Here is a 20,573-nt window from a genome sequence, read left to right on the forward strand (position 1 = left end):
ATTGTTGTTGTGTAAATAATGACACGAGCACCATTAGAGAGTGCTGCAGTTGTAGTTTCAGTCGTGCTGAGGGAAGATCTCATCCACTATAGCCTCAGCAGGAGGAGCAGAAGGAACTGTCTCCAGGTTCCCTGCGTGGAAACCACACTGCGGCAGGATCTACCACGTCCAAGCCCCCTGCTGTGAATCCAATCCAGCGCTTGCTCTTCATCACCCCGCCCCAAAGTCTTCCCACAGATCTCCGCAGGGCACCGATGTGGAATAATGCAAACTGATGCCCCCAGTAATCTCTCTATCACGTAGATAAAGCCCCTATTTGTAGCTGCTTTAAGACAAGGGTACAAGGGAGGCCCAGGGTGGTAGGTCAAGTGAGGAATCTAACCCCTCTCCCCCCCACCCTCTTCCGTAATTATTCCCAGCTATTTACACTAGCTGGGTAGCAGCCTTGCCTGTCACATGATAACTGTTATTGATGGGTCATAATTGGCTGGTGTTAAGCTCAAGGCGTTTGAGCTCTGGTTTGAAGCTGAAAATAGCTATCTAGGTCTACGGTGCTTTAAAGGGCAATGTCTTATCTTCTCGTGTCTTTGTAGGGAGCACAAGGTGTAACAACAACACACACACGTTCTGTTAGCCTAACCCTCGCATTTGAAGAGTAGTTTAAAGTATTACTTGTGTAGTTCTGTCCTTAAAGCAAGTCAAGCAAACCCACGGTTTGGTTTGCTTGACTTGCCTTGTGAATGCAGTCGCTGCTGCACATACTGTGCTGTAGTCATGTTGTAAACATCATCTCTGCTTGTGAATGCAGAGGCTGCTGCACATACAGTACTGTGCTGTAGTCATGTTGTAAACATCATCTCTGCTTGTGAATGCAGAGGCTGCTGCACATACAGTACTGTGCTGTAGTCATGTTGTAAACATCATCTCTGCTTGTGAATGCAGAGGCTGCTGCACATACAGTACTGTGCTGTAGTCATGTTGTAAACATCATCTCTGCTTGTGAATGAAGCCTAATGCAGCTGTCTGCACAACAAATTCAAACAAAACATCTTTAAGTTATATTTATAGTTATATTTGGAGGCAGAGGACTTTTAAGTTTAATTTGATTAGTCTCTCAAAACTGCATAATCATTTTATGCATTATGCATTTTTAAGAAGCAGATACTTATCCACTGAATATGTTCAACAAATGCAAATTGCCATGAACTACTTAGTCTTTAATTAGGCTTCACTCCTCAGCTGGCCTGCTAGTTTGGAGCAGGCGTCCTAAGATCTTTCCCTGTTGGGCTGAGCTGCTTTCTGAAAGGCAGACAACTAAGGAAAAGGTTTGAAGTGGTCGAGACTGGAGTTCCAGCGGCCCATGTGTCTAAATGATCCGCTAGCGGCTGGAATACAGGGCACCTTTCTGCCTGCCTGAGTCTCCGTGGTAACGAGCGGGAAGACCTCTCAGACTACCTGCTGGGTCCTTTGTTAGAGCACATGAATCAGGGATGGGAAGCTGCTGATTATTCCACTCACCTCCCCTCCGGTTCTCGCTGGTGTTTTTGATGTGCCTGCGCTAAACTCAGTTATCACAAACGTGCTCTCCATTCCCCCGCTTCGTTAACCTTTGTTTACGGGGTCTCTTGTCAAATATATTTACATAAATGCAGTGACGCATCGTAATGCAGCAATGAGCTGTAGATTGAGAGAGCGTAAGGGTTGTGATGTGTTTTCAAAGTGGCAAATGTTCATTTTGAAGAATCCAGGAGGTTTAGATCAGAAGATCTGATCTCTCTTTTCAGGCATGTACTATCCTCTTTTGGACCATGAACTCAACATTTTACAGCTCAGAAATTTAACAGAAATTGTATTTTTGGTTTTCAGTTTTCTTCTGTACAACATAATGCAGCATTACATGAAGTAATTTTTCATTCTGACCTTATTGATTTGACTTAATCCATTACTTTAAGAAGAGCCGATAGTTTATCCTTCTTTGTATCTCTGATGGGTTTGCAGCATCTTAAAATTCTATTAAATCTGTTTCATGAATCTCACACAGCAATCTAAAGTAAGATATTTATAATTGGTTTTTAGTTTAGGGAGGATCCTAGAGTTGGTTGGAAAAAAAGCAAAAACTGCAGTTGGATGGTGCAGATTTAGCAGTGACATGACCAAGACAAGCCCATTGGTAATTGCCTATATCAGTTATTGTATGATCTTGTCTATTTTCAGAGGTGTTGTGTGTGTGTGTATGAAACATCATCATGTAAGACTCAATCTAAACACGTTTTTTTCTCTCTCATCTCAAACGATGTAGGAGCAGCCAGATGTGTGTCGTTCCTCTCTGCAGCAGCTTGCAGCTCTATAGAAAGTGACGTTCAGCAGAGTTTAGGCCTTCTCTACACTGTCACAGATGGGCTTTGTCCTATTCTTTTCTTCTGTTGTTCTTTCATGCTAAACCTGGTCTCTCTCTCTCCTTTCCTCTCAGACTGTCTATCTCTCTCCTCTTTGTCTCCTTCCCTATTTCTCCCTATCTCGCTCTCTATCCCTCTCCATCTTACACTCTTATCTCTCTCTCCTTCTCCATCTAACTGTCTATTTTTCCCTCCCTCCCTCCCTCCCTCCCTCCCTCCCTCCCTCCCTCCCTCCCTCCCTCCCTCCCTCCCCCCCCCCCCCCCCCCCCTCTCTCTCTCTCTCTCTCTCTCTCTCTCTCTCTCTCTCTCTCTCTCTCTCTCTCTCTCTCTCTCTCTCTCCTCCCTCCCCCCCTCCCTCTCTCCCTCCCTCTCTCCCCCCCTCCCTCCCCTCCCTCCCTCCCTCCCCCCTCCCTCCCCCCTCCCTCCCCCCCCCCCTACAGCAGTGCACCTGTTTGGTCTCACCTGGCACCTCCAGCCCATGGACAGTCAGCTGTATGAGAACGGCCTGAGCAAGCTGGACCAAGACTCAGAGAGCATCGACATCACCTTCACATCGTTTGACCTACCTGGCCTCAACAGCACCTTCAGAGGTACGGTGATGCCCACCCTACAGCCTGGACTGCATTGCTGTCGTAGCGCAGTTTTGATAGAGCGAGGTTGTTTGAAAGAAGGAAAAAAAGGGTGTATTTAAGCACCAGGAGGAATCCCATTGACTTACTTCTGTGTTTACATGTGGGCCTGTTGTTCTGCTTCAGCCAGTGTGGTTGGGGCTAATGTGTTTTGACTGATTCCTGTACAGTGGTGAGTTGCAGGCAAGATAAACAGATGGCTGTCTGGGTGAATTGCAGGTCACTCAACAGTTAAAATGGCTTCTGTGTTTGCTGGGCATTGCCTCCATTAGTGAGATAAAGATCTGATTATAGACATTTTCCACTTCCGAAGAAGAAAGCTCATAGAATCAATGGGATGGAGAAATAGAATTATTCCAATAACAGCAGACCAGCCCTGGGGTTCCAAATACGGCAGAGGTACAATTCCATATCGGCAATGAGTGAAATAATTCAGTTCCATTCCGCATAATTCAATTCCATTTCTATAACCGTGTGAACCACAAAACGTTCGCCGCAACTAGGGCAATGTTGAAGAGTAGATTAAAATCAAATCAGTTATGAAAATATTGGATTGCCCCTTCGTAAGCACATAATGACTCGGGGTAAAAGCCTGGCGTTGGAGTTTGAAGCGTTCCCCTCGCATCTGCTGCTTCCATCCTGTCCTCGCCCACACCCAGAGCAGGTGGAGGGAGGAGGAGCCACACCCAGAGCAGGTGGAGGGAGGAGGAGCCACACCCAGAGCAGGTGGAGGGAGGAGGAGCCAGAGCAGGTGGAGGGAGGAGGAGCCACACCCAGAGCAGGTGGAGGGAGGGGGAGCCAGAGCAGGTGGAGGGAGGAGGAGCCAGAGCAGGTGGAGGGAGGTGGACCCAGACCCAGAGCAGGTGGAGGGAGGAGGAGCCAGAGCAGGTGGAGGGAGGAGGAGCCAGAGCAGGTGGAGGGTGGAGGAGCCAGAGCAGGTTGAGGGAGGTGGACCCAGACCCAGAGCAGGTGGAGGGAGGAGGAGCCAGAGCAGGTGGAGGGAGGAGGAGCCAGAGCAGGTGGAGGGAGGAGGAGCCAGAGCAGGTGGAGGGAGGAGGATGCTAGCGTAGCCGTGCCAGGGCACATTAGCATGCGTCGACTATGAAGCGATCATGGGGAGCTTCATGGGTAGTTAATTAAAGAAAGCGAGCAGAGTTTAATCTCCTCCCAGGCTGCGGGCTCCAGCAGAGTTACCTGTTTCACACCTCAGGTCTGTGTGGAGCTGGAGACACCTGTGTTGGTTTCAGCTCTCCAGCCTCCACGCTCGCACACAGACGCTGTCGTCCTTAGCGTGTCTGGGTCAAGCCTGATGGGGGAAGCAGGAGTCATTGCACATGGGACCGTGTCCCACCCACTTTTTGAAAACTCCCTCTCACCCCATCCACCCACCCGCTTTGAAACTGTCCCACTCGCGTTTGAAAACAAACCCTCCTTGAACGTCCCTGTTTCTAGGTGTCCACAGTGTGCAGATCTGGACGGCAGACACAAAGTGAGCTGTCACTCTGTCAGGTCTTATGAGTTTTACCTTGTTTTATCATCTTAACTGTAGCACTTTGAGATTTGTTTTCAAATGTAAAGTGCGTTAGAAATTAAATCTATTATTATTATTATTTGTCTCTGAGCTCCGGAGAGGGCAGTCAGTCTTTTTCTCTGTGTCCTCAGTTCTAAGTAGTACCTAACCCTCACCCTCAGGAAAAAAGACATTCAGTTTAGATGAAACGGGCACGCTGGATCTAGAATGTATTAATGTGTTGTTCTTTTCAGCTGTCAGTGAAATGACGAGGACTCTAATTTAAAAAAAGATTTAATTGAAATTGGATTACTGGAATAATTGTTTTATCAGAATAGACCGGAGGCTGAGGAACTAATTTGCTTGTGTGTTTGTTTTGAAGCGAGTTATAATTATTTTTTTTAGTTCTTGCCAACCTTGAGTGAAATGAAAACTACAGTAGGATTGCTGATGGAGGAGGAACGACCAATATCTTCCAGATTGAAACAATTAGTGTGTTTGGAAACTCCCCGCTACCATTAACAAGTCCACCTGCTTCACCTTTAAGTATACCTCTTATTTCATTCACCTGCCGTCGTCTCGATTGCTGTGATTACCAATCCACTCACCGCACACTTTCCCAAGATTGTCGAGTGCCACAGCACGTTCATTCAAATACCTACGACGGCACACGATACCGGAAAGGTCCGTCGTCCTCTCCATCCAGTGCTCTCCGCAGACACGCTGGAGAATACTCAATACTCCAGTTTCTTCCAGGAGGCAGCATGGAGGAGATAAGATCAACTTAATGTGCAGAGCGGAGCCCCCGAGAGCTCATGTTCCCCACCAGGAACGGCCTTGGATCAATAATGTGACACCCTCCGGTGTTGGCGTAGCCGGCTGAGCGCTGACACCAGAGGTTATCAGCACAGTATAATGAGTTCACACCCTGCTGGAAGAGCTGTTTGCTGAAGCTCCTGCCTCGTCAATACAGCACCATGGTTCCTCCTGTTGCTTGTTTACAACACCAGTACTGTAGCACCAGGGTCAACACCAGTACTGTAGCACCAGGTTCAACACCAGTACTGTAGCACCAGGGTCAACACCAGTACCGTAACACCAGGGTCAACACCAGTACTGTAGCACCAGGGTCAACACCAGTACCGTAGCACCAGGTTCAACACCAGTACCGTAGCACCAGGGTCAACACCAGTACCGTAGCACCAGGGTCAACACCAGTACCGTAGCACCAGGGTCAACACCAGTACTGTAGCACCAGGTTCAACACCAGTACCGTAGCACCAGGGTCAACACCAGGACTGTTTCTCCAATCTGAACATGAGGCCGGAGTAGTTCCTTTTTGTTTGTTAGTTTTTTTCGGATTTTGGGGGGGCATTTTTCATGCTTTATTGGACAGTTTTTAAGTGAAGCGTGACAGGAAATGCAGAGAGAGAGCGAGAGAGAGAGAGCCTCTGCTTACATGGTACAAACACTCATCTGGTGCAAGAAAAAAAGCTTCATTTTTCTGTTTTGTTGTTTTCCCGCTTCTAGATAAGGATGTGTTCCAGCGAGGCAAGGCCATAGACAGGGGCGAGGTGGACATCGGGACCACGGTGGTGCAGACCATCCCTCCAGGGTTGTTCTGGCGCTTCTACATCACCATCCACCACCCAGAGTACGTCAAGTTCAATATCTCCCTGGCGCGAGACGCCCTGCTGGGGATATACGGGCGAAGGAACATCCCACCCACACACACACAGGTACGCTATCTCCACCCTGCACATCATCCTTATCCCTACACACACACACAGATGAAACATACTGTACCACACACATATCAAATGTATTCCCTATCTAACATACTGCATCCCACATAGTAGTAATAATTACAGGTCTGCATATCTCCTTCCCACACACAGGCATATTAGATTAGCCATAATGCCTACGCACAAACGCCTCTCCTCCTTCAGCTGCTCAAATGTATTTTTCCGTTTTTCTTAAACAGTAAATCTGTTTTCTGAGACTGTGTTTGAACAGGATCAGCAGTACAGTGTGCTGGTGGGTGAAACCGGACAAATGGATTCAGTCATTAAGTTAATTATGATCGTCAGTGGAATCCCACCAATAATGTTTATTTAATGCAAGAGGAGTTTAAGTGTGTATGGTGTATTGTCATAGAAATAACACAATTAAGACAGGATCTAGTGGAACTAATATGGAGTCGGTAGGACACCATAACTCCCCAATCACTGCTCGTTAGAGTCTAAGATCAACAGTTTAAATCAAAGACCTGGTATAATTCAATTAAAACCTCCTCTGCATGCACATTTGCATATGGACAAATAATTAATGAGCGCTAATTGAAAGGTTCCTTTCAACACAGACATGCTCTTCACCAGGAGGACAATAATGATCGTCTTTATAATCAGGCTTGGCAGAGCCCGCTACTGTACCCTGGACCGCGTTCAAGTCCTGTCTCAGCCGTGTCCCGCGGCGACGCCATGTCTCTGTCAGTGTGGACAGCTGGTGGCCAGTGTGGAGCGGTCAGTCACGTCATTCTCTCTGTGCTGATCGAGTACCCAGCATGCCGTGCGGCTGGTCAGGGTGAGACCTCCGCAGCGCCGGCTCGTCTGTCACACGCCCGGCCTCATCGCCCGGCTCCGTGCGTCTCCTCCTCCACGTGCAGGCGCTGGAGGCAGTGGAGGCGCTGGAGGTAGTGGAGGCGCTGGAGGAAGTGGAGGCGCTGGAGGCAGTGGAGGCGCTGGAGGCAGTGGAGGCGCTGGAGATAGTGGAGGCGCTGGAGGCAGAGGTGTTGGTGGAGGCGCTGGAGGCAGTGGAGGCGCTGGAGATAGTGGAGGCAGTGGAGGCGCTGGAGGCAGTGGTGTCGGTGGAGGCAGTGGAGGCAGTGGTGTTGGTGGAGGCAGCACACACCACACCAACACCAGTTTCAATTCAGCTGGTTTGAAACATGAATGGACAGCTGGTATTACTGTAACAACCCTGCTTCTCTCACACACACACACACACACACTCTGTTGGGTCTCTCTCAGTTTCTCCTGTGGAGATGACAGAGGTGTGGGGGTCTGAGTGAGCGTGCCCCCCCCCCTCAGCGTCACCATCCGGGGGTTCATTAGCGTGTGTTGGACACTAGGCGGTCTCCTGCGCGCCTCACGTCGGTTACTTCCCCCCTTTACTGTCCAAGGAGATTTCGCCGGCGTTGCCTTGGAGACAAGGACGCAAAGTGCGGTCACCGTCGGCCTCCGCTTGGCGGTGGCGGTTGAAGCCTTGCCCCTACTCAGAGCACAGAGCTGAAACTGTGTGTTTCAACAACCATTAGCACAACGTTGCTCTCTACTCTTGATGTATTGCTGTTTAGCCTGGGGTCGCGCCTCTCTGTCACCAAGCGTCTCTGTAGGAGAGGAACTTCCTTGTCTTTTTCAGGGTTTAGGTTGGTTGAGAAGCGTTCTGTATGTGAAGCCCTCTGTGACTTTGGTTGTAAAACAGGCTGTACAAATAAGATTTGATTTGGCTTGAACATGCCTAGCCACGCCGCCCCCTGCGCCCACATGAATCACAAACACCCCCCCGCCCCGCTCCCCAGGGGGCCGTCTGTCTCTGCTAGGAGACTCTGGATCAGAGCCAGGTCGAGTTGCCTCGGGCCTCAGGGTCGTGGACGTGCCCTGGAGCGACCTTGGGTGGTTCTGGATGAGCGGTTAGCCCCTCAGCGGCCGCGAGGCGGTGAGGAAGCAGCCATCACCAGCGAAGGCCTGCTAATGTCCAGCAGCACACATGAGTGACACGCCCGGGACCCAGGCTGCTGTCAGGCCCCGCCCCCAGGCTGCTGTCAGGCCCCGCCCCCGGGCTGCTGTCAGGCCCCGCCCCCGGGCTGCTGTCAGGCCCCGCCCCCAGGCTGCTGTCAGGCCCCGCCCCCGGGCTGCTGTCAGGCCCCGCCCCCAGGCTGCTGTCAGGCCCCGCCCCCGTTCTGCTGTCAGGCCCCGCCCCCGGGCTGCTGTCAGGCCCCGCCGCCAGGCTGCTGTCAGGCCCCGCCCCCGGGCTGCTGTCAGGCCCCGCCCCCAGGCTGCTGTCAGGCCCCGCACCCGGGCTGCTGTCAGGCCCCGCCCCCGGGCTGCTGTCAGGCACCGCCCCCGGGCTGCTGTCAGGCCCCGCCCCCGGGCTGCTGTCAGGCCCCGCCCCCGCCCCTGGGTGTGTCTCCTCCCCTGCATCACAACCCTGAATCATGTGACCCTGAGTCGTGTGACCCTGAGTCGTGTGACCCTGAGTCGTGTGACCCTGAGCATGGAGGATGCTTTCAGGACATAATCCGAATGTAGTATTTTCAGACTAATACGATGTGGAATAAACCAATATTATATTTCGGTGCATGTAAACGTTATCTCTCTGTCTCTCTCCAGTTTGACTTCGTCAAGCTGCTGGACGGTAAACAGTTGATCAAACAGGAAGTCCAGTCTCCCGAGTTCCCCATCTCCTCCCCCAGACACCTGATCCTGGCCTCCCTGCAGGAAACAGGCTTCGTGGAGTACATGGACGCAGGCACCTGGTACCTGGCCTTCTACAACGACGGCAGGAAGATGGAGCAAGTGTTTGTTCACAGCACCGCCATTGGTAACTGCCGTCTGTAGAGCTCGAGATCACGTCAGCCAATCAGGAGACTGTTAGTCGCTAACGAGAATTTCTCAAAGTATGCTAACATAATTTGGAGCAATAATGAATTCCTGTGTATTGTGTTACATTTATATTACGGAAAAGTGCATGACATTATTCCAAGATAATTTGTTTATGAAAACACTTTGCTCAAAGCAATTAGTATTGTTATACCGCTGTAAAAGAAAAAGGAAATGGTGCTCTTAGGGGAACCTTTGTGCTCCAAAAGTGATGAAAAGGTCTTCCATTCCAACTTCAAATTGGTTGTGTTCTCTCGCCAGTTGCGCAGTACCATAAAAGGTCTATCATCCTTAATTGACTGCCCTTTCCTCTCCTGCCTCCCTGGCTGTGCTGAGGAGGCACCAGGCTGTTCCAACGCCCTCACCTTCACTTCCTGACAAGACACTTTTCTCTCTTAACACCGTTCCAGTCTGGGGTTCTCTCCCCCAGCTTTCTAACTGTTTCTTTATGATCACTGTTACCGCCGCAACCATTACCATTATCTTAATTAAAGAGCTGTTAGATATCCGGGTGATAAGTTACGAATAATCTTGGTGGTGTGTGTGTGTGTGTGTTGTGTAACTGCTTCTCTCCCTGTGTTTGTAGAAAGCATGGATGGCTGCTCAACTAACTGTCATGGCAACGGGGAGTGTGTGGCGGGGCACTGCCACTGTTTCACTGGCTTCCTAGGCCCCGACTGCTCCAAAGGTACACTGCACTTCTCAACTGCACGCTAAATATTCTAACGAGTCTATTCATCTTCAATGACGTGTTTGTGAATAATGACCGCCTTTAGTGGGAATAGTGTGGATGTGGGAATATATTGTATTTAAATTTACATTTATTCATTTAGCAGACGCTTTTATCCAAAGCGACTTCCAAGAGAGAGCTTACAAAAGAGCATAGGTCACTGATCATAACAACGAGATAGTCCCAAACATTGCAAGTAGCCAAAACATGAAGCATACATTGTGAAAAGCTAAACAAGTGCCAAAGGGAAGACCCATAAGAGCATGCAGTTACACAAGTTACAAATTAAACAACATGAACCACAAAAGTGCAGGACTGTACCTGTAGAAGAACAATCAACAGTAAAATATTTCACAGCGAGTACAAGACTTAACTTTGTTATATCTAACCTAAAAGAGCAACAAGTCACTCATTTAAATGTATTGTTGGTTGCTAAACCCACAGTCATTTACAGTGTTTTTTCAAACTGTATTGTTCTGAAAAAGTCTGATTAATGAAATGGCAACGGTTACTCTACTCTTTGGTGTTTAACACTTTATATTATCAATACTGTAAAATCCATTAAGTATTAAATTGGAATATTATGTACAGGACATGAAAGCAGGACAACCAGGGCCGGTGTTGATTTCAGAGCCACTCTGTGGTCAGTAAGGTCTCTGTTAGCCTTGTCTGGTTGAAAGCCTTCATCTTTAGGCCCTGTCTCTCTCCAGATCTGTGGCCAGGGAGGCACTGTAGCGGGCATAATGTGTATATTACTGCTCCCAGCGTGGAACTGTGGCCTGTTATGGAGAGTAATGTCCGAGGCAATCTCTGCTAGGCAGCTTCCACACAGGAGGAGCACATGAACAGCCTGACAGGAGATATGGGAGCTACTGGGCAGGAGAAGAGAGGGGGGAAATGGGCACGCAGTGTCACATTGCTTTTCTGTTTTCAGAGAGAACTGCTTCCTAGAATTGCATCTCCCTGCGTCTCTGCTTTTTGTAAATACGGGGTGGGGGGGGTGGGGTGGGGGGGTGAAATAAGCTTTTCCCAGAGAAGGAAAACGCAGGATATCAACGATGAGGGTTTAGTTGACATCACCCTTCAAGCACACCGCAGAGAAGCATAGATGAAAAGTATATTTCTACAAACATGAGTATTAGCTCTGATCCTACCCTGTACAATGCGAGTAAATCACTCGCATATGCGACCAAATTTCACACTGGGCGTGAAATTAATTAGCCAATGGATAGTAAATTGTTCAATTTCACTCACCTGTGACTGAGTTAGAGGTAAATAATTTTAAGGTCAGCGCAGATTTCAATGACACACCGTCGCTTGACTGCGAGTTAACATGATTTGCTGCTGCTCAACAACGAAAACGGAGATTGGCAAAGTAGCGGAAAGTCGCTAGATTTGACGCTCGTCGCTAGATTTGACGCTCGTCTCACAAAAAGATCGATACTTTTTTTTGTTATCAAGACAATTTAAGATTACTGTTCCTTGTTCAGATTATTCTTGCTCTGCTAATCAGCCTTCAGTGCCCAAAAGAGATTTCAACAGAAGGCCCAGAGCTTCAGCAGTAGGCCTATGAACCATTTTTTTTAGCACTAGAGAGGTGGCTGAAGTCAAGTAGCAAGAGAAAGACATTTGCAAACAAATTGTAGATTCAATCCATATGCAACATAAAGAATAATTCAGACGGATAATATACTTGCATTGTTCATGCATTTCATGTAAAAAGTCTGGCGAGTAAAATCTAAAATGTACTAGCCAATGGCGACTCAAGCTTCATTGTGTCCATAAAGGGTTGCTACCGCACGCGCTCAGTTCTACTAGACATGTTGGTGCCTCAAGTCTGCGAGTCCTAAACTCTGCGTCCGTCTGTAAATATCAGTTTTGGTGCCAAACAGAGAGAGGAGGATGCAGGTCCAGGTGAAACACTGCCAGAGGGTGTAGGTGGATGCCACGGCAACGGGAGGTAGTCTCTGGTGCCTCTTGAGTGGAATTGAAGTGGTTGAGAGATTAGGTGGATTTCACAGGCAGAGGGGACTGTGTGTGTGTGTGCGTGGTGTACGTCTGTTGAGATGAAACCACTTCTATTACTGCCATCATGGGAAGCGGATTAGGTGATATCAACTCCAGGTTTGTTAGGGAGATCCTGGTGATGTGTGAGGTGTGTGGAGGAGACGTCTTCTGAGGAGTTTTCCTGTCAGGTCTCAGAGGAGAGGCTTCCAGAAGAACCAGTACCAGGCTCTTCACTTTCCATTTTCAGATTATAAAAGAAAAACCTGGGTTGAGGTTAGAAGTTAGAAACCTATTTGCGATGTGCAATATCAGATTAAACCCCAGGCGTAGGTCTGTTTTCAAATGTGGGTGGGACAGCTTTTATGAAATAACTGAGGATGTAGTAATTCATCTTAATTTGCTTACTGAAAAATGTGTTGGGGGAAAAGACAGATTTACAGTTTTTTCCCCCCAAAACAAATGGGCCATGTCCTGCCGGTAAAGAATGAACAGAGTCCTGCCCGGTGTTTTCTAAAGGGAGGTCTGTGTTGTGTTGCAGACTCCTGCCCGGTCCTCTGCAGCGGTAACGGAGATTACGAGAAGGGCTTCTGTCAGTGCCATCCCGGCTGGAAGGGCTCTGAGTGTGACATCCAGGAGGACCAGTGCATCGACCCCACCTGCTCCAATCACGGCACGTGCATCAACGGACTCTGCCTGTGTAGTCCTGCCCACAAAGGAAACAACTGTGAACAAGGTATTGTCCTGGTCGTCAACATCTCTGATGAGAAATCACCGTTTACACAGATTCAGGTCACAGCTGCAGGATGGCGGGGACAGTGGAGGGTCCCTCGCTGGAGATCCAGCCTCAGCACCTGTTATTCAGCTACAAAAACACAGGTGTTGGGGTTATTAGTGGCAGCCTGTGCATCTGTTGTTGTCTGCATCCAGACCTTCCACTATACACAGAAGAAGGTCTTTATGGGTAGTTTTTCATTGTGCTTTTTAGGTCAGAATAGTAGTTCAGAAACACAGACATAATGGATAAAAACCCTACGCCGTATTACAGCAATTACATCTTCTAGGTGGTTGACAGAGTTCTTGTATTTTTATTATTAGATGAACCCCTCTCTGCACACAAAAGTGCACACACACACACTTTTTTTAAAAATGTCATTTGAAAAAGCTTGAAGGGGAAGTAACCAGATCAATTGCTTGTCCTTATGTAGCTGTAGGGCCATTATTGGCTCAGTCAGAGATATCCGTGCCAGAGAATAACCTTGATCCAATGAGCTGGTGATGACAGTCCAGCCTGCGAGCGTTGTAGTAATTGCTGTGGTTAACACTGAATAGATTTTCCCTTTTTCTTTTCGTAGCACACATTAGTCAGAGCAGTTGTTCTGAAGAGGATCACAACAGTATGTGATCAATTAGCTGCAGACACGAACTGAAGCCACTCGTTGGTAATTCTTCGTGAGAATCACGTGTTTGAGCGGCAAACGTTTTGGTGTGTTGGTGGAGGGCGATGTGATTTCCTCTCTCAGCCGCTGTTCCTAGCAGTAAACCCCTTCCCAGCTAGGGCAAGCTCCTCTCCTCGTGAGGCTACGCTGACACAGCTCAGATAAACAGGTGTGAGATGAGCAGGGTGGGAAGACCTGCAGATGATCTTTCCGCCCACAGCTCCAAAGGAAGCGGTGTGTTATTCAATTATTAAAATGTTACAGTATACTGTGTCGTAGGCAGAGTCCACATGAACAGAAACTTTTATCGTTTCCATCTGTCTTTTTTTAAACTTTTTTTATCTCTGTTTCATCTCGGTACTGCCTTCTTTGGTTGTCATTCTATTTTTAACCATCTTATTTATTCACCATGTTGCCTCTCTCTCTTCCCCCCTCTCCCTCTCTCCCCCCCCTCTCCCTCCCTCTCTTTCTCTCTCTCTCTCTCTCTCTCTCTCTCTCTCTCTCTCTCTCTCTCTCTCTCTCCCCCCCTTCTCTCTCTCCCCCCCCTCCCCTCTCTGTCTCTCTTCCATACCGTCTGTGCCAGTGGACTGCGTGGACCCTCAGTGTTCAGGTCATGGTGTGTGTGTGAGAGGGGAGTGCCTTTGTTCCCCGGGCTGGGGCGGTCCTGACTGCCAGAGCCCTCTCCCAGCCTGCCAGGAGCAGTGCTCCGCCCACGGCACCTTCCTCCTGGACGCAGGAGCCTGCACCTGCGACCCCAGCTGGACCGGCACAGACTGCTCTACAGGTGTGTTGGTGTCCACACACACACACACACACAGACACACACACACACTTGACACACACTTGATTCCCCTGATCCACTCTCTCCAGCCCAGCTCAACTGGCCCAGAGTTCAGAGCTGTGACCTCTCGTTCAGCTGTGTCTGGAGTGGGTGTCAGGATGTCAGAGTGTTCAGCTGGGTCAGATCAAGGACTAGACTGCTTTCTACCACTTGTCTTGTCTTCTCTTTCCCCTCTGACCGAGGAACACACACTCCGGTATGTGTGTTGTTTCAGTCAGTCAGAGATGTATTGTCATTTGCATAGCATAACGATAGGCCTGTGTGGAAAGCGACATTCTTATGACATAGCAAGCATCAGCCATGCTCAGTAGTGACATCAAAAGGAAAATAAATATACATTTAAAACACTGGCATTAAGAAATAGCCCCTAAACAGAGAACATTCTGTTAAAACGGTCAAACTAGCAAATGGTTGGAGGATAGCAAACCTCTCAGTGAGATGTCTGGTAACGATCTGCCTGACCCTATTAGAGACAGACCTTCACATTCCCAGCAGCCTATCAGACGACTGAGCAGTCGCTCCTCTGACACGCTGGGTGGAAATGGCACTGCTCTCCACTGCTCCAATCTCTACCAGGTATCAACGTGTTCCTTTATCAATACTAACATACTCTTTAAGACGGGAACAGACCATACGTTTGTGGCCTGTTAATGACTTTTGTGTTTGTGGCCACAGAACCCTGACTTCATCGTAACATATCCTCTTGTTTGGACATTTTTACAAATCTAAAATGAAGGATTGTGAACTCGGGCCACTTTCTCTGTCTGTTAGACAGATTCACCCTGTGATCAAGTTGACTTATTTGAACTCAACTCCAGTGTGCTGTGACATCCAAAGGAATGGGACAAGTTATAAACTTTCAATGTGAGAAATACCTCTGTACCTTGGTGCCCCTTGGCTGGGTGTAGAGATGAGCTCATGCCTGCCTGACTGCCTGACTGCCTGTTTGGTGGCCTGTGACCTGCTGCCTGCTCCTGGTAGCCTCATGGAACAGTATCCAGCTTCCACGCTTTTATAGATAGAGATATAGGAACCATAGCAACAATAGGTAACCTATCCATTCACATAGAAACCTGCCATTTGTATTCATGCTCATGTTATTAAGGGGTGTGTGTTCCTGGAGTCGAACAGCAGGACAGACACCTTTTGAGAAGCAAGTTGGGTTTTAAGGTGAATTACAACAACCAAGTAATCCCTCATTTTTGATTAACTTTCCTATCAAATGTGTTCTCCCTGATGGTCAAAGGGAAAGTCAGCTCATGTTGAGGCTATTTCAGTTTCCAATGAGTTGAAACGTTGCGATGTGTGGTTTCCATAACCCCTGAAAGAATTGTGCGTTAGCTCAACCCACACTTTTTTCAGCTTTCCGAGGCAAAGTTCAGGTTTTCTATCCAGAAGTGAAAATTGATTTTCTGTTCACTCAAGTGTATGCAGAATGACTTGTTACTCAGACTGTGTGTGACTGCACTGACAACATCATTGGTATGTATGAAACATTGGAAACAAAGCAGAATGCACTGAACATAGAAATCACAATGCATAACAAACAGTGTAAAACGGACCCCAACACTGGAATGTGACGAGAACAGATTGCTAAACACAGCAGATGGAGAAAAAAAATCATATGCTTAATAGTAAAAAAAAAAGGAGAACAACATCTAGATTAATAAAATGCAAATGGGGTTGTAATACTGTGATTAAATGTGATATATATTTAAATGAGAAGGTTTTTTCTACGTGTGAGAATAACTTCCCTTTGCCTCCAGCTCTCTGTCTTCTCACCGATTGGCTCCTTGATGAGGAACTTTCTATATTCGTTGAAATTATTCATGAATACTATTAAACCTCTAAAACTTTAAACATTGAAAATGTATTATTCCTGCAACTGCGGCACAGGAACAATTTAAGAACGAAAGCGGGAACTTTTTCACTTCTGTTCAGGATGTCATATGAGTTCATGCTCTTGTATTGATTCAGAAGGAAGGTTTTGTGGCGTGTGGGGGGGACAGTTTTTAAAGACCTTTCTCTCTCACTCCCTCCCCCACCTTTCTCTCTCTCCTCCCTTCCCCCTCACCCCTCCTCCCCCACCTCCCCTCCTCCCCCCCATCCCTCTGTCTCCCCTCCCCCACCACCCCACCCCTCTATCTCTACTCTCCCACCCCTCTGTCTCTCCTCCCCTCCTCCCCCAGAGCTGTGCCCCGTGCCCTGCAGCCCCCACAGTGTGTGTGTGTCTGGGAGGTGCCAGTGCCAGGAGGGTTGGGAGGGGCCAGGCTGTGAGCAGCAGACGTGTGACCCCCGCTGCCAGGACCACGGCCAGTGTCGAGGGGGCCAGTGTGAGTGCCTCCCAGGCTGGGAGGGAGACAGCTGCAGCATAGGTGAGTCCCGGAGCCTCTCTGGAGCCTCTCTGGAGCCTCTCTGGAGCCTCTCTGGAGCCTCTCTGGAGCCTCTCTGGAGCCTCTCTGGAGCCTCTCTGGAGCCTCTCTGGAGCACTGCGTGGAGGGGGCGCCGTCTTTAGCTTTACAGCTTCCTGCGTTTTCCCCTCTGCTTGTTTGTCAGTGTGTGCCCCCCTCAGGTGGGGGCGCTGGGCGGGACGATGGGGGGGCGTGGCATGGAGGTTTTTCTGACTCGGTTTCCATGATGTCAGTGCTCTGTCTGTCAGTTATCCAATTCATCCACTTCAGAGCAGTTATTTTGGAATGCAAAACACCAAGGAACAATAAAACTGTTGCTTGCTGCCAGGCACATTTTCCATCAACCATGCCCTTCTCCCCAGAGAACCAGCATTTTTCCGACTCGTAGCTGAATAATTTTGCTCTCGAGTTTGAGCGTAGTCAATTAAAGCAGGAGCACCTTGATACGCCACTGCAGTTTGTCATTGTGCACTGATGGAATTGGCCAATTCCAAGTGACTGAAAGCCCATTTTAGGAGATGCGGTGAAACTTTCAAAAGTTGAGAAAGGAAGAAAAAATAACCCTGTGAAACACTCTTAAAAAGGTGCTATTCGCATCTCTCTCTCTTCTCTCCATCTCTCTCTCTCCTCCCTCTCTCTCTCTCCTCTCTCTCTCTCCATCTCTCTCCTCTCTCTCTCCTCTCTCTCTCTCTCTCTCTCTCTCTCTCTCTCTCTCTCTCTCTCTCTCTCTCTCATCTCTCTCTCATCTATCTCTTCATGTTCCTGTGACAGCGCATTACTTGGACCTGGTTGTTAAAGGTAAGATTCAGTATTTTTTTTCCTCATCTATGTGTTTGAAGAGTTAACCACCTGTCAGGTGCTGGAACGAGACCTGCTCGACGTCTCGTCTGACTTTACCCCCCCTCTCCTCCCCCTCCCCCTCCAGACGGCTGCCCAGGGCTATGCAGTGGACACGGCCGCTGCACCCTGGAGCAGAGCGGCTGGCACTGCGTGTGCCAGGCCGGCTGGAGCGGCGTGGGCTGCAGCGTCGTCATGGAGACGGAGTGCGACGACAATGCCGACAATGACGGAGGTGAGGTCCCTTTGGGGGGATGGGGAGGGGGGCAGGGAAGGGGAGGGTCGCGGATACGCCTGTCAGCCACACCCGTCTGTGACTCGATAATGATTAATGTTCCTGACCTCTGGGCTCTGGTGAAGGTCAGGGCCGAGGAATCCTCAAAGATGTTCACCCTCCCATCTCTCCTCAGAGCAGAAGACCAGGAAAACCTTCCACCCTTTTCTCTTCCTTTTCATTTTCTTTCCCGTTAAATCTAGTTATTGGTCGAGACTTAAAGAGCAAAGGGACCTCTACTTTCCCTCAGTAATTTGCTGATGCTGTGTAGCCGGGGACCTGGGAGGGGAGAGGGTGGGGTGTCCCCCCTGGAGGACGGCTAGCTCTGCTCTGGAGCTCTGCACAGCAGGTTCACTGCCCACGTCTTTGAAGGAGCTTGTGAAAGATGTTTGAAAGGCCTGCAGTGAATGTCAGCTGTCGGACGGTAACCCAGTTGTGAGCCGACGCGCGTGTTGTTGTTTGCAAAGTCAAAAAGTGGCAAAGAGTCGAAGTCGTTTATGAAATGCGTCGAATGGTCATTGGTCTGTTCTTCTACAGATTTTGAACATTTTCATCCATTTCATTTGATGACGACAGTAGAATAGGACTTCTAAAACTGGTTGTTCCCATCCTTGATTGTGATTGGCTATATCGCATTCCATGCCGTTGTAAAATCCAGCATAACCTCACAGGTTGTCCTCATAACATTCTTTAACATTCCATATTACTGCGCATCGAATATTTCAAATTACATAACCACTCCTAAACAGGAGTAAGTCCCGTACCTTCTGATGAGATCCAGGGCTGTTGTACGAGCAGCACACCTAAGACAGATAAAAGCACAAATGTGGGCACTTGAATCCAGCTTCAGGCTAGAAACAGAGATGAGTTATTTCATTTTCCCTCCTCCCTCTCTCTCCACATGGAGCCTAAACCAGGCTTGTACTAAAGGGAGGAGCCCAGCTCTCCCCTGAACATCCTGAGTTTTTAATCATCTTCTTCATCAGACGGAAGACCAGAGGGGGCCAAGCCAGGGTTTATTTCTTCTTGTTTTTAGACACATTTTCAGCACTGTGTGTGTCTTAACAGTTAGAGTGTGTGTGTGTGTGTACAGTAGGAGTGTGTGTGTGTAAAGTATAGGCACATTTGTTTTCCTTCCTCTGTGTTTTCGTACGTCATAAATCATGCAGTATATCATTTCCTCAGCCCTTCATCCAATAAAAAATATATATATATATAATATATATATATACACTTCGGCAATATGCCCCCATTATGGAAATGAACTCTCACTCTGTCATTCCACACCCTAATCCAGTTTACTCTGTTACAACTCTCACTTCAAAGTTACTGGCCCTGGACTGTGGGTAATTCACATGAGTGATGTGAATCTTGAGTGATGTACATTCATTTGGCCTCCTTTGATGTGATGGGAAATAGCACAAGGTTCAAATTGCCCAGACACTTCGACAAAGGAGTGGAGGAAATAATCACCTCATGCCAATTACGTCCCAGCCAATATACGGACATGTCAAAACCCCAGAACTTATTCCTATTTTCATCTCGGCCCAGAACTTCATTAGAAATGCACCATTTATATTCTCAATGAAGCCTCATCAGTGGCATGTAAAGGAGAAGGCAAACGGCGAATGATCACCTGAAGAGGAGCGGTGATTAAGAGAACAGATCCTGGCTTCTCCAGCCATCTGTAAACGAGTCAGAGTAACCACCCAGACGGCAGAGGCTGCCCCCCCCATCACCAGAGGCTGCCCCCCCCATCACCAGAGGCTGCCCCACCATTACCAGAGGCTGCCCCCCCCATCACCAGAGGCTGCCCCCCCCATCACCAGAGGCTGCCCCCCCCCCCATCACCAGGGGCTACCCCCCCCATCACCACCAGGGGCTGCCCCCCCCCATCACCAGAGGCTGCCCCCCCCATCACCAGGGGCTACCCCCCCCCATCACCACCAGGGGCTGCCCCCCCCATCACCAGAGGCTGCCCCCCCCATCACCAGGGGCTACCCCCCCCATCACCAGCAGTGGAACGCCTCGCTCTAATAACGCCTATTAAAATAATGCTGCAGGTGCAAAGAATATGCATCGAATAATAATACACCACACACAATAACGTAACATCGAAAGGTGCTTTCCATATATTTGTTAAGTTAAAACAGAGTTAGCGAATGATGGCCATGGTTGTTTTTATCTAAAGGAGTCCTGCTCAGCCAAGCAGCTTTGTGTTGGGCGCGGTGCCTGTGTTGCTTTGGCAGCCTGTTAGCACAATATGGCAGCCGGCCCAGCCGTTCTGTTCCATTATGTGAGGCAGTCATTTGCTGCATTAAAGCTTGTCAGTTTCCACATATTGTGTCATTAGACATTATTACACGCTGTTGATATACAGTAGTCACTTCATAATCTTTCTAATGTCATAATAGAAATATTTGGGTGGATGCAACCATACCTAAGTGCAAGGTATTTAGTTTGTGTATATCAATTATTTATAGGAACAAAGTAATTTTTGATAAGCATAATGCCATTAATGTTGTTTAATATTAATAACCTAGCACTTTTACTGGTGCATTGTGTTTAGTGCCAGGAAAATGATAAATGCCTGCATCAACCTAACCCTTGTCACAACAGTCTCTGGGCAGCCTGTGGGCGTAATGGACTGACTGCCTTGTGCTTGCAGACACTTATGTGGTTGACACCCAACAGCATTATCAGGGAATGTGGTGCAGGATTAAAGAACCGAAAGTGCACAATAGTGTATCAGAAAGCAATATATACAAAGTTTTGTCTGTTTGTCAGTTTGGGGGCTAGAACATTATCATTCATCAGCTTCTCTATCCTTGTGAAATCATC

At 48.5% G+C, this 20,573-nt stretch overlaps 1 protein-coding gene across 1 annotated transcript in view; it reads left to right on the forward strand.

Moving 5' to 3' along the window:
- tenm1 (teneurin transmembrane protein 1) overlaps nucleotides 1-20,573 on the forward strand; it is a 105,256-nt gene that overhangs the window by 53,179 nt on the left and 31,504 nt on the right. The window contains exons 6-14 of the mRNA XM_047020726.1: nucleotides 2,837-2,986; nucleotides 6,066-6,274; nucleotides 8,927-9,137; nucleotides 9,783-9,884; nucleotides 12,472-12,666; nucleotides 13,953-14,153; nucleotides 16,400-16,585; nucleotides 17,393-17,419; nucleotides 17,547-17,693. Of these exons, the coding sequence (XP_046876682.1) occupies nucleotides 2,837-2,986; nucleotides 6,066-6,274; nucleotides 8,927-9,137; nucleotides 9,783-9,884; nucleotides 12,472-12,666; nucleotides 13,953-14,153; nucleotides 16,400-16,585; nucleotides 17,393-17,419; nucleotides 17,547-17,693 (1,428 nt within the window). The remainder of the gene's footprint in view (nucleotides 1-2,836; nucleotides 2,987-6,065; nucleotides 6,275-8,926; nucleotides 9,138-9,782; nucleotides 9,885-12,471; nucleotides 12,667-13,952; nucleotides 14,154-16,399; nucleotides 16,586-17,392; nucleotides 17,420-17,546; nucleotides 17,694-20,573) is intronic.

The sequence above is a fragment of the Hypomesus transpacificus genome, chromosome 5 (genome assembly GCF_021917145.1).
Source record: "Hypomesus transpacificus isolate Combined female chromosome 5, fHypTra1, whole genome shotgun sequence".
NCBI classification, from domain to species: domain Eukaryota; kingdom Metazoa; phylum Chordata; class Actinopteri; order Osmeriformes; family Osmeridae; genus Hypomesus; species Hypomesus transpacificus.